The 13616-nt window shown below is 42.0% G+C and overlaps 1 protein-coding gene across 1 annotated transcript in view; it reads right to left on the bottom strand.

Moving 5' to 3' along the window:
- Positions 1 to 13616, bottom strand: part of RTTN (rotatin) — a 329764-nt gene that overhangs the window by 83605 nt on the left and 232543 nt on the right. The window contains exon 34 of the mRNA XM_040353902.1: positions 764 to 947. Within this exon, the coding sequence (XP_040209836.1) occupies positions 764 to 947 (184 nt within the window). The remainder of the gene's footprint in view (positions 1 to 763; positions 948 to 13616) is intronic.

Raw genomic sequence — 13616 nt, 5'->3', positions numbered from 1 at the left:
GCGCCTCCATTAAAACTGTGGAGTTGCGGCTTCACGGCCGAGCACGCACTATGCATGCACGAGTCGCACGGCGCACTCCCAGTGGACAGGCAATCTTCTGGGACCTGTCCCAGAAGATCACTGCGAGGAATGGGACGCCTAGGGGAGAGGAGTCGCCGCCTAGGTGGCATGTAGGCGGAAGCAGGAAGTGGGGCAGGAAGTCCCTCTCAAAACAAAGCACCCACTACCCCTCTAAAAAAAATACATGCCAGGAGTGCTTAAAGCTTTAAGATAATTTAAAAAGGAACATTTAGAATCTTTTAAAAGACCAACTTTGTCTCTTAAGAAGAACTCCAGGAATGCACGCACTTTTAAAACTGTGCTGGTTTATAAAGGCTTGTCCAGTAAGGTGTATGCCACTTTGTGGATTTTTTTTGCAATTTACACTCTTACAGAGGACTAGGAGTATAGCAATCTGAAAGAAGATGCAGCTTTGCGAAACAGCAGCTTCTCTGTCCACCCCGCCCTCCGTTGTCTATTCAGAGAATACTTTGTGTTTCATGATTAGACAGGAAAAGCATAGGGGAGTGCACAACTTCTGTGAAAGACACCTGAAGGTCTAGTGTTGGAGCATAGGGATTATAGTGATAACTATACACCTGGTGCTCGATGAAAGTCTAAATTGTAAATTCAAGAGAAGTCCATGAGATGGCATACACCTTGTTGGACTTCACCCGCTTAGTTATTCTTTAAATAAAAATAAAGAAAAATATGTTATACTTACAATTCAGATGTTCATGTGCTGACTTATATGTAGAATTACTGATGTCAAATGTGTGTTGTTCCAGATAGCAGTTTTTAGTCATGTTGCTGACATGTTCATAGAAATTGTAGTGTTGCAAGAGAGCCTTGAGCGCAGCTTTTCCAGCTAATGGCAATCCTGTCTCCTCATCATGTATGGTTGGGCCCTGGAATAACAAAATCAGAGCCCTATAAATGTACACACACACAAAGTTTTGTTAATATAATATCAGTACTTTGATTTAGGAGATGCATGCCGATTTTTTATTTATTTTTACCAGAAGAACAAAGTACAAAGTTCATCCATCTGTTTGTAATGAGCGTCAGTGGAATTGATGATCATGTAAGAGATCAATGACCCTTGCTTTGGCTCAGGTTGGGTTGTACTCTTGGGTAACAAGGGCTAAGCACATCTCTGGATTGAAAGCATGCCCTTGAAAGCTAATCAAAACTGTTGAAGCAAAAGAACATCATCCCAACAGGCAATGTAAAACAATACTTTGCTTTTCACTAAACTAAACGTGAGGAATTTCCTGAAAAATTAAGCCACTTCCAAAAATCATTTGCCATTTAGGTAATCTTTATATAGAATGATTTGGGTAAAACAGACATTGTGATTAATATAATAAATCACAGGACAAATTGCACTAGTGTGAACAGGGCTTATGGACTGAACTAACTTGAATGCTACAAAAAAAAAAAAAAATATTACAAATTTAAATGGCCTAAAGCCATAGCAACATCTTACTAAAGTCGGTCATACATGGAGGAGATCGGGTAATTTTTTACTCAACTCGTTGGTTGAAAAAAGAAAAATAAAATACTATGTATGAGCTGCCTAACACTACACTAGATTTTGGGACGCAAAATAGGATGTTCACATTATAACTAATGGCGCATACACATGATCATTTTTCAGGTTGTAAAATACGTTTTTTTAAATGTCATTAAAAACGATCGTGTGTGAGCTTCAGAGCATTTTTCGTGTTCTGAAAAACGACCAAACATTTTTTCGATGCTATATTTTTTCACAACGTTTTAAAACTTTGTCGTTTTTCGGGTTGTAAAAAATGGTTGTGTGTGGGCTTTAACGACGTGAAAAATCCATGCATGCTCAGAAGCAAGTTATGAGATGGGAGCACTCGTTCTGGTAAAACTACCGTTCGTAATGGAGTAAGCACATTCATCACGCTGTAACAGACAGAAAAGCGCAAATCGTCTTTTACTAACACAAAATCAGCTAAAGCAGCCCAAAGGGTGGCGCCATCCAAATAGAACTTCCCCTTTATAGTGCCGTCATACATGTTGTACGTCACCGCGCTTTGCTAGAGCATTTTTTTTTTTTTTTTTACGTGTGTAGGCAAGGCTGTTTTTATGATCAAGTTGAAAAAAACATTGTTTTTTTCTAGAGCCTGAAAAACGTTGTCTTTTACAACCCGAAAAATGATCGTGTGTACGCGGCATAATAGTTTTACTTGTTAATTAGTAACATGATCACTTTTTATTTTCCTATGCGTAGCATTTGAAATGCAAACGCTGAAATATGACTGCTTTGAAACCGCACACAGTGCCAATATAATGCAATTTTCTACACTGGAAAATAGCCAAAGCACAACCTCAAAAGCAAACTATTTTAAAATATGGTAATAAAATAATGTAATAATGTTCCATGTCTAATGTCCAGCTCAAACTGTAGAAGTTTAGTGTACTGTAAAAAAAAAAAAATTGCTTTTTGCCTGTATACTAGAAATATAAAACACATTCAGATAAAATAATTTATCAGTACTAAAAAAATAAAATAAAAAAAGTGGTTAACAGTGGTGTAGTTTGTGGATACAATGTTTTGAACACAGATGTTAGAGATCTTTAATCCATAAGGCCACAAGACATGCCCCTTGTATAATTTGGGAAGTCCCTTAATTAGGAAAAAGGGTTTGTTACCCATTGGCAGGCTTGGGGTTCTTGGAAGTCCAATTAACCTTGGAATTTTTGAGAGAAACAAAAGGAACCTTTTTGGTCCTTGAAGTAGATGGCTTGTCTTTGAAGGTAAAAGAAGCCTCTTTTCTCCCCAAATCTTCTGTAAAGATGCATCCAAGGCATTGCCAAAAAGGCGTTCACCCTCAAAAGGGATTAGTTCCAGCTGTTTCTTGCAGGGGGGGCTTTGGTGCCCAGCATTTTACATGTCTCCTATGGATTGACATATTATTTTTGCAATACAGATGGCACAGACCAGCAAGGCTTGATCAAACTCCATGGGAGCAATGGCTGGTTACATGACTGCACTCACCAAATAAAATAACGCCTTAAAGCTAACTTCAAAATTCCACTGTTGCAGTGGGGTTGACCAGCACTGTGAGGGGAAATTACCTTATTTCTCACTCCACTATGCTCTTTCCAGTGCTGCAAATGGTCCCTCATAGCTGCCTCTGTAAGCTGTGTCTGACTTTGGTTGCATTCAATGCGAATGGCTGCAATTATTCCAGCACCATGGTAAAGGCAGCAGAAAAATCTTCTGTCACAAAAGTTCCTGAAGGAGAGAGCTCCATGAGGCGTAAGCAACCAGATGCTGTGTCAGAGTCAGAGTTGGTCTATTGTACTAGACATGAGTACACATAAGTGATGTGGTGTTTAATTATCTCAGGTCCAAGTCCCCTATGACTCCACCATGTTGGGTGGGTGTGTGTGTGGAGTTAGCTTACTAGTATCTCACTACCTGGAGGCCAGAGGCTGTCGCAAATACAACCTGTGCTGCTATTCTTGGAGCTGTCCTGGTCAGAGTGCCTCAAGAAAAAGGGCAGGTTCAAGATGTTAAATTGCACATACACAGTGCATCCCAACTGTGTCTGTGCTGTAGCACTGACAGGCTGGTCAAGTTTCCAGAGACTGCGCACTTGCCATAGGCCTTTTCACTCTTCTGGTTGGGTGGTGGGTGCATTTCTGGCCCCAACGCTGCACAGACTAGCCTAGAAAAAGATCCCAAGAGCCTATTGAAACTATGGCGTCCACTAGCAGTGCTGACAAATCATTGCTTTCCACATGTCCTGTGCCTATAGCCCCATAGCTGGATATCTGCTGTGGGAATGCAAGGCACGGTGCCTGTGACTACTAGTCTTTTGAAATTTGCAGATTTCACTACTGAGCTGCTTACTGCTCTTACAGCTGGAGAAAAAAGGTACTCCTTCGAAACGCACCAGAAAGCAGTGTCCCTGATGTCCTCTCCTTTGCCATCTGGAGACTGTCGGTTTCAGGGCTGATGACTATAATTAGGTGGCTTTTACAAGCATTATTTCTCCACATGCTTGTGAGTAGTTTTATTCCGTTTTTAAAAATGGGAGGAAAAAACGGTGCTAAATCCAAATGTGAAAACCAAAAAAACAAGCAGCTGACACTCAAACAAAGTCAAACGGAAATGGTGAAAAAATTGTGTAGCGCTGGTGATATAAATAAGTAAGGGATTACTCCTATATGAAAGGGTAAACTCAAAATACACAATAAAAACCTTAGTGAGTAAACATCAAGGATAAATGGTGAGACAGCGCATGTGAAAAACACGATGTGAGTGATAAAGTCCCAAGTGTAAATTAGGACTTCCAATAATGTGAAGTGTAGAACAAAGTCCACAAAAACAGGAAAAAGCAAATAAAACTTTCTGTTGACATCAAATAATAAAAGTGGAAAAAAGTTGCCTGTAGTCACTCTTGTAACTTTTCTAGGGTAAATGAATGAGGTACTCTTACCATCTGTAGTGGACACACATGTCTTTCAACAGTGGGTCATATGACCCCAGTTGAAGACCATTGGTGTTGAAACGCGTAGGGTGCATTTACTGCACCCCCCACATTGCTTTTTATCTTTTTTATGACTTGTGATCACAACTCTTTTACCTTGTCATTTGATGCATGATTTGTTTACAATAAAACCAATTTTTTGGGTTGACCTGCACCATTTGGAGCCTCTTTTTCTATATTTTTCCATTTGAGTCTATGAGGGATTATCCCGACGTACATCCTGCCTGATCTGACCCCGAAAGGACGTTTGCTACATCCGTGGATTTGGCAGCTGGGATCTGGGGATTTCACATCTCATTTCATCCAGACAGTCTTCTCTGCTTCACAGAGGATCCAGATCATCCAGGATCTTAAAGGGGTTGTAAAGGTATTTTTTTTTTAAATAACAAACATGTTATACTTACCTTCACTGTGCAGCTCGTTTTGCACAGTGTCCCCCAAACTTGGTATTCTGGGGTCCCTCGGAGGCTGTCTCGGCTTATCCACGCAAGAACTCAACACCTTCATGCGAGCGAGCGCGCATGGTGTTGAGTTCCTGTGAGTGCGCTCCCGTGACACAGCCGGCGGCTATTGCCGCTCACTGTATCACTCGGCCCAGGCGCGCCGCGTCATTGGATGCGATTGACAGCAGAGCAAGCCTATGGCTGTGCTGCTTTCAATCCATCCAATGTAGCCAATCAACGGCCAGGCTCAGAAACGAGGAGGATGACGGGGACGAGAGTGGGATGTTCGAGGGCTCAGGTAAGTAAAACAGGGGCTCAGGATTGTCAGATGTTTTTCCACCCTAATGCATAGGATGCATTAAGGTGAAAAAACATTTACCTTTAAGCTCATATGACCCACTGATGAAAGACCTGTGTGTCCACCAAAGACCGATAAGAGTACCTTATTCACTTACCCTAGAAGAATTACAAGAGTGGCTACAGGCAACTTTTCTCCACTTTTACTATTTGGTGTCACCTCAACAGGGCGAAGTTTTATTTGCTTTCTCCTGTTTTTGTGAACTTTGTTCTACACTTCACATTCACATTATTGGAAGTCCTCATTTACACTTGTGACTTTATCATTCACAGTGTGTTTTGCACATACGCTGTCTCACCATTTATCCTTGATGTTTACTCACTAAGGTTTTTATTGTGTATTTTGAGTTTACCCTTTCATTAAGGAGTAATCTCTTATTTTGTTTTTAGCAATACATTTACTTGAGATAATGGACAAGGCCGGTGCACCCTCTTCTACTTTTTTTGTGACTATTAGGCTATCCTCTATCCTGGAGGGCAGCAAGGCCTGAGAAATTATCCCTTGATCAATAGACCTCCCGGACATCACACTAATGCACAAGAGTGTTTGTTTGCTGTTATGGAGAAAAAGCTGTACCTGAGGACCTACAGACAGAACAGATCCCCAGAATGAATGAAGCAGGAAGAGTTTGGTCTCCACCTCTCCTGTTATTTCTCAAGCAAACACCCACCAATCACCAGACTGTCAGGTATTGGGGCAACTCTGACATTAAGAAGCAGAGTTTTTGCCTCTATCAAAATGGCTAGCCACACACAAACACACTGTAGAACAAGGCATGGAGTACCTGTAATTGCAAAATGGTCAGCTGTAGGGAGAGCTCAGGCAATACTCATGACTAGTCTTTTGCCCTCTGCTTGCATGCTATGTGCACAGCTTCTACACCTCAGGTTCTCTAAAGCCCTGTTAACACGATCAGTCCATCCGATGAGAACGGTCCAAAGGACCGTTTCATCGGTTCACCGATGAAGCTGAGTGATGGTCTGATGTGCCTACACACCAAAGGTTAAAGAAGCATTCCGTTCAGAACGCAGTGACGTAAAACACAACGACGTGCTGAAAAAAACGAAGTTCAATGCTTCCAAGCATGCGTCGACTCGACTCCGAGCACACGTGGACCTTTAACCGATGCTTTTGCATACTAACCATCGGTTTTGACCGATCGGTTAGGCGTCCATCGGTTCAATTTTAAAGCAAGTTCTAAATTTTTGGACCGAAGGATAACTGACCGATGGGGCCCACACAAGATCGGTTTGGACCGATGAAAAGGTCCTTCAGTCCGTTTATCGGTTTTGACCAACCGTGAGTATGCGGCCTAAGTCTTCAGGATTTTTTAGTAAAAAGAATTCCACTAGATGGTCTCATACAGATTATAAAGTAATAATAAAAAGCTAAACAAAAATTATAATAATCATAATTACTATTATTATTTGTATTATTATGGTGCTCCATAAAGAAAAGCCTGTTTGACAGCAATGTATGGACAATAAATCACTTCAAGAAGTAGTTATAGAATAGAAAATACAGTAGTGATGTGTATGGAGTGAAAGCCTATAGTTGTGATCGGCATTCTGCTATTCTTACAGTGAAAAGCATGCTTGAAATTTCTTATATGCTTTACTGAGTCCTGCCAAAAATAACATTAGCAATATAATTAAGAATTAGATAACACACGTTCCACTACTTAGCGTGGTGTACAAATGCAGACTAAGCGATCTCTGTTGCAAGGAAATGTAAATCAAGAAAGTGAAAAAAGCTCAAACTTTGCATAGCTATTAAGGGAAATATCAACATAAGCAGTTTTCGTGCCTGACTGCTAAAAGACAAACACTGAATCGCTGGATGTGTGTAATTGAAGCTTGGAGAGAAACAACTTTGACAGAACAGCTCCTTATTAACAACGAAGAGTCCTGTCTTCATGTGGAAATGGCAAACAATTTATGTGATGGCTTTGTAGCTACTAAGAAATACAAATTGCACAGATAACCATATGGCATTTCACTGAATGGAATGAAAAATAATTTATAATGTAGCCATTTATTGGTATAAAGTGACCTAAATTACTTTCCGATACAGAATTTTAAATACATTTTCATTTTTTGAGTCAACAATGATGGATCTTGGCCTTTGTTGGTAGGGCTTCCGTACAACCCTGAAAGTAGTGTTTCATGAAATTAAAAACTTTAAAACCATTTATTTATTAGGACAAGTGAAAGTCATTCTTACACAATTTCAATAAGCCAAACATACACTATATTACCAAAAGTATTGGGACACCTGCATTTACACGCACATCAACTTTAATGGCATCCCAGTCTTAGTCCGTAGGGTTCAATATTGAGTTGGCCTACCCTTTGCTATAAAGCCCTGTACACACGATCAGTCCATCTGATTAGAACGGTCCGAAGGACTGTTCTCATCGGTTAACCGATGAAGCTGACTGATGGTCTGATATGCCTACACACCATCAGTTAAAAAAACGATCAAGTCCAATGCAGTGACGTAAAACACAACGACATGCTGAAAAAAATCAAGTTCAATGCTTCCAAGCATGCATCGACTTGATTCTGAGCATGCGCGGGTTTTTAACCGATGCTTTTGCGTACTAACCATCGGTTTTGACCTATCGGTTAGGCGTCAATCGGTTGAATTTTAAAGCAAGCTCTACATTTTTGGACCATTTGGTGATATTCAATACCATGAGAGTCCTAGGAGGTCCTTTGACCACCGGGATGGTCGTGGGGATTATCATTATGATAATCGAGATAACCGTGAATATCAATATAGAACACCCACTCGGGTCTATAATAGATTTCCCCCTCTAAAAGAAGACTATGGAAACGGGGAGTACTATAGCCATCACAACAGAGATGACGATTGGACATCCCGGTCCCCATATAGTTACAATCAGGGCCACTCAGGGCCCTCCTACAATGAGGGTTTTCACAGGGTGATGCAAGATTACCCGGGAAGCCCAAGAGGAGAAGAGGCACCCGAGGTGGTCACAGGGTCCAGAGCAAAAAAAAGAAAGGTGTGAGTGGGGCGGGTGTCTTCAATCTCAGCTCAGTTGTTCTAACAGATGAAGAGAAGCTTATTCTTGACAAAGGTTTGAAGTATGTCCCTCCACGGACACTTAATAAATTCTCTACATTTATAGACGTACAGAAATTTACCCGCAAGCTGAGCATTCAGAGACATTTTCTATCCCCTCCTTTCATCACTGCTCCTACTGTCCCTAAACCCCCGGATGCTCATATCCACACGGGACTAGCCAACCCTTCTTTATTTAACCCGCCGGGAGCTATTGCTCCGGCCATTAATGTCTTTCGGAGTTTGGTGTTGGAAGACCTAGACAAACTCCAAAATAAAAAAATACACACCGACCCAAAAATTAAGAGAGGTTTAAAAAAACTCTGTGAACAAAAGGACTTAGTCATCCGTCCGGCCGACAAGGGGGGAGCCTTAGTCGTGCTGGACAAGGCTGACTATGTCAAAGAAATGGACAAAATATTGGGGGATTCAGAAACATACTCTTTGATCCATACCAACCCTACTTCCCAATATAAGAAGTGCCTCGTTGAGCTGGTCAATGAGGGTTTCTCTTTGGGGATTTTGAACAAAAAAGAGCGCGATTTCCTGATACCAGTTGTACCTAGGATTCCAGCTATATATTACCTTCCCAAGGTTCATAAAGACCCAACTAATCCCCCTGGCCGCCCGATAGTCAGTGGGATTGATTCGGTCACATCCAGGATAGGCAAATATGTGGACTTCCATCTCCAACCATTGGTCAGACTCATGCCGTCCTATCTTAAGGATACGGGTGACACCATCAGGCTATTGGAATCAGTTTCCTTTAGCGACGGCATGATTCTGGCCACTGCTGATGTGACTGCATTATATACGTGTATCCCCCACCAATTGGGTTTTGATGCAGTGGAGTACTATCTGTCTCTGAGCACTACCCTGTCGGTGATACAACGTAATTTCATCATGCAGCTCCTCATTTTTGCAGCCCAACATAACTATTTCTGGTTTCAAAACAATTTTTATTTACAAACTAGGGGTGTGGCCATGGGGGCCAAATTTGCCCCCAGTCTGGCCAATCTCTACATGGCCAAATGGGAGGAGGATGTCGTCTACGCCCTCAATAGACCAGAATTGGTCCTTTGGGCCAGATATATAGACGACATCCTCCTCTTATGGAAAGGCGACTTAGAATCGCTTAAAGATTTCATGTCGACATTGAACGACAATGACAGAGGTATTCGACTGAGCCATGAGGCTAGTCCTACCTCTGTACATTTCCTCGACTTGGAGATCAAAGTAGTTGAACAACATCTAGAATTTAGTACGTACTTCAAACCAACCGATCGTAACGGCTACATACCGCTGGATAGCTGTCACCACCCCCAGTGGTTAAAATCCGTTCCTCGGAGCCAGTTTTTGCGACTTAGGCGGAATTGTACTAAGACTGAAGACTTCATTGCCCAATCCACAGTCCTGAAAGACAGATTCGTGGAGAAGGGGTATGAAGTAGGAGAACTGGAAGCAGAAATTGAGCGAAGCCTACATTTGGATCGCAGTTCGCTTCTGGAGGTTCGCCCCAAGAAAGCCACGGACGACAAATTCCGGTGGTCCTTCTTCACCACATATTCTGTCCAGTCCAGGCAAGTTAAAGAAATACTTGCAAAACACTGGGGTGTTCTAAGAAACGACAGAGTTTTGGGTCCGGTCATACCAGATAGGGCGGGCGTCATTTTCAGGGGGGCTAGATCCATTCAAGGACAGATAGCCCCGAATGTCATTGATGCCCCGAAACAGGTCACCTTTTTTCAGGACTGTAAGGCCTTTTTCCCCTGCCGTAGGTGTAATGTGTGTTTGCACAACACAAGCGGCAGACGGAAAAGTGAAACGTTCCAGTCTACTAGCACCTCTAAAATATACCAGATGAAACATTTCACGACATGTGCCACCCGATACGTTGTTTACCTTCTAACTTGCCCTTGCAAGAAACAATATATCGGGAGGACTATTAGAACCTTTACGGTTCGAGTGAACGAGCACATAGCTAACATCTTGCTGGGCAAAACCAACCACAGTGTTCCACGACACTATTTGCAATATCATGACAAAAATCCCCATGGTACTCAGTTTTTGGTTATTGATCGTTTTGTACCCCATTGGAGAGGTGAATCCCGCATACGGGGTGTATCGCAGTTAGAAACATACTGGATACATGAATTACGCACATACCAACCATTTGGTATGAACGTAGAATGGGATATTAATTCATTCATAAATAAGGCCTAATCTTATTTTAGTTATTTTAATTTATTTTTGTCCTTTTTTGCGTTTAGTAAACCACAGAATTTATACACAAAATATTTATAACTGCGATCCTTAATAGATCCAGCAACTTTTGATTCACATTTTACAAGGTTGACATGTCTGAGAGAGGCATATCTATAATTTACTGATATGCATTTTTTGCACTGTGTGATACATGTTTGTTGTGTAAAAGGTCCTAGGGTTGTGCTGCCCTTTCTTCCCCCCTGGAGGGCGACATTTCCCCCTTTTCTCTTCACATTTTATTCCCCATGCACGTTTTTCCTTAATATAGGAGCACGTAGGGATGATCACAATATGAGCGTGAAGTATTACTTCATCGCCCATATGTCAAGAGTCTGGCAGCTTTGCCAGTACATTTTGAAACAACACCCAGATGGAGATGGTTGAGCGGCTCCTTTCCATCAGACTCACACGTCAGAGGAGCCGCGCTCCCATTGGCCATCGGATGCCATGTGTTCAATGGTGCCGCGCTTCCATTGGTCACCAAGCGCCGTGTGCTTTCCCGCCGCGTGATGACGTCACGCGCGGCGTGAGTTCACACACAGGCGTTGCGCTCCAGGGTGGTTCAGGGAAGTCTGGGGACGCCAGGCCAGCGTTGCAAGAAAGATCGGGCGGCGCACTGGCTTGTGTCCCCAGACAATACATTGGCTAACACTTCCTGCATTAGAGACAGGTTAACCTCGATCCATGGGAAGATCCAACATAGATCGTTTGAACAGAAAGGTGGAGAGTATCCATTGCAGCCCAGATACAGGTGGCAAACATCCCTCCTCACATTTCACTTCCCCTTTTTTGTTTATTCCATATTACTACTGTTATGAGTTTATGAACTTAATACAAGTCGCATGATGAATTCATGAGTTTAATACACGTTGCACAATGGGAATGATATAACATTTGTTTTCCTTTTTTGTAATTATATGTTTTTCAGATAAGGTTTTGTTTATTCATTTCCTGTTTGTTACAAAGCTGATTGATGATTGGTAACCATTTGGTCGGGAGCATTGCCGGATCAGATTGGTTAATTACCAAGTTCACCTGGTTGGTCCGCCCACCCGGTCCGATTAAGCAATCTCATTATATATATGTGGCAATATGGGGGTGAAGGTAGATGCCCCAGTTGAAGTCCACTTGGACGAAACGCGTCGGGCTTGCTATACCTGCACCCCATATTGCTTTTATTCAATTTTTTACCGAAGTGATCACTTTTATGTCATTGGTTTTACTTCAATAAAACCTATCCTCTTTTACCTGCACCATCCGGAGCATTGTTTTCTTTCTCTTCCCTGCATGACTTGCCTGGATACAAAGTTTTTTCAAAAGCTCCATACCAGTGTGCACCTTGCACCAGTGGACACCACTGTTTGCACCACCATTTGGCGTTTAAAGAATCGGACCCTTGGTTCCTGTCTACGGATTAGAGTTGGAGCGAGTACACCTACGGTGAGGTTCCAGTCCAGGCCTACAGCCACCCAACAGGATACCCCGTGGTGAGTTTACCACTATACCAACATCCAGCCGAGCAGAGCCGAGCCGATCCCTTACATGCCTTTGTGATCTGTTGTCGCTGACAAGCAGATCCACGACATCTGGTAAGAGTATTCCATCTATTTTCGATTCTACCGTGCAGAAAGTCCTTCCAAAGATGAGGATGTGGTCATACACCCCATATTGATGGACTTTTTTCTTTGTGTTTTTCTTTTTGTGCTGGTTGTTTTAAATGGACACTCACTCACAGGTTATTGTGTTATCATCACATTGATGCATAATTTGTTCTTTATAAGAATTTTCAGCGCTGCATACCGTTCCACCATTTTATTTTCAATTTTTGTCATATTGCTTGTGTGGCTGCTCACTTGATATTTAGATTAGCGCAGTATCTCCCCCTTTTCACATTTTCACATTTTTGACACATTTTTATTGCTGCTATCTTCATTATTCCATTTTTCCATTAATATGGATGTGTTTGAGTACAGACTTTCCAAAACTTTTAGTGCAGATGGTGTATTTGTCACCATCGGACCAGATACTGAGATCAGTGGTCTGTTCATCAGATTGAAAAATCTGATGACTACAGAGGTCCACATACAATGGGATAAGGCCTTTTTGGAGCAGTATGGGAAAGAACACATGGTTCCAAGGGGCCTACGTTGGGATGTGTCCCCCCAACAAGGTGATTCTGACATAGAGTCATGGTATCAATATTTTAATCAAGTTGGTATTAAGCTGTTGGGTTTTCTAATGGAAAAAAAGCGTACCAGATTGACACTTATTGATAAAGAGATCAAGGATTTAAAAGAAAAATTGACTCCATATAAAGATTCTGCGGAATATATCTCCCTTTCTACAAGCCTCAAAAGTCACTTGGAGAAAGAGGAGAAGGACCAAAGACTAAAAAAACAGAAAAAATATAATAGGGATGTGACCGACTATAGATCTAGCTCAGTGTTTACGTGGCAGAAAAAGATTTCTCAATCCTTGATTTCTGATGCTGAAACATCAGAAATGGAGGTCACGGCATCTACGAGTCAGAATATAGAAAGAACCCTTACTTTTGCTCCTTTGACCAAAGAAGGCCCTAACAGGACATCCAACGGTTCTGTTTTACCTAAAAATAGACCCCCTAAACCTTTCGGACAACAGAATAAACCCTCCAAACCCAAACCCTACCCCGTACACCCCCCCCCCAATAAAGGTGGGAACTTCAGAGGAAGGGATGGAGGTCCCTTTCGGGGACAATTTGGTGATATTCAATACCATGAGAGTCCTAGGAGGTCCTTTGACCACCGGGATGGTCGTGGGGATTATCATTATGATAATCGAGATAACCGTGAATATCAATATAGAACACCCACTCGGGTCTATAATAGATTTCCCCCTCTAAAAGAAGACTATGGA

This window comes from Rana temporaria, chromosome 5 (assembly GCF_905171775.1).
Source record: "Rana temporaria chromosome 5, aRanTem1.1, whole genome shotgun sequence".
NCBI classification, from domain to species: domain Eukaryota; kingdom Metazoa; phylum Chordata; class Amphibia; order Anura; family Ranidae; genus Rana; species Rana temporaria.
The sequence above is the reverse complement of the archived record's forward strand: the minus strand, read 5'-3'. Positions and strand labels throughout refer to the sequence as shown.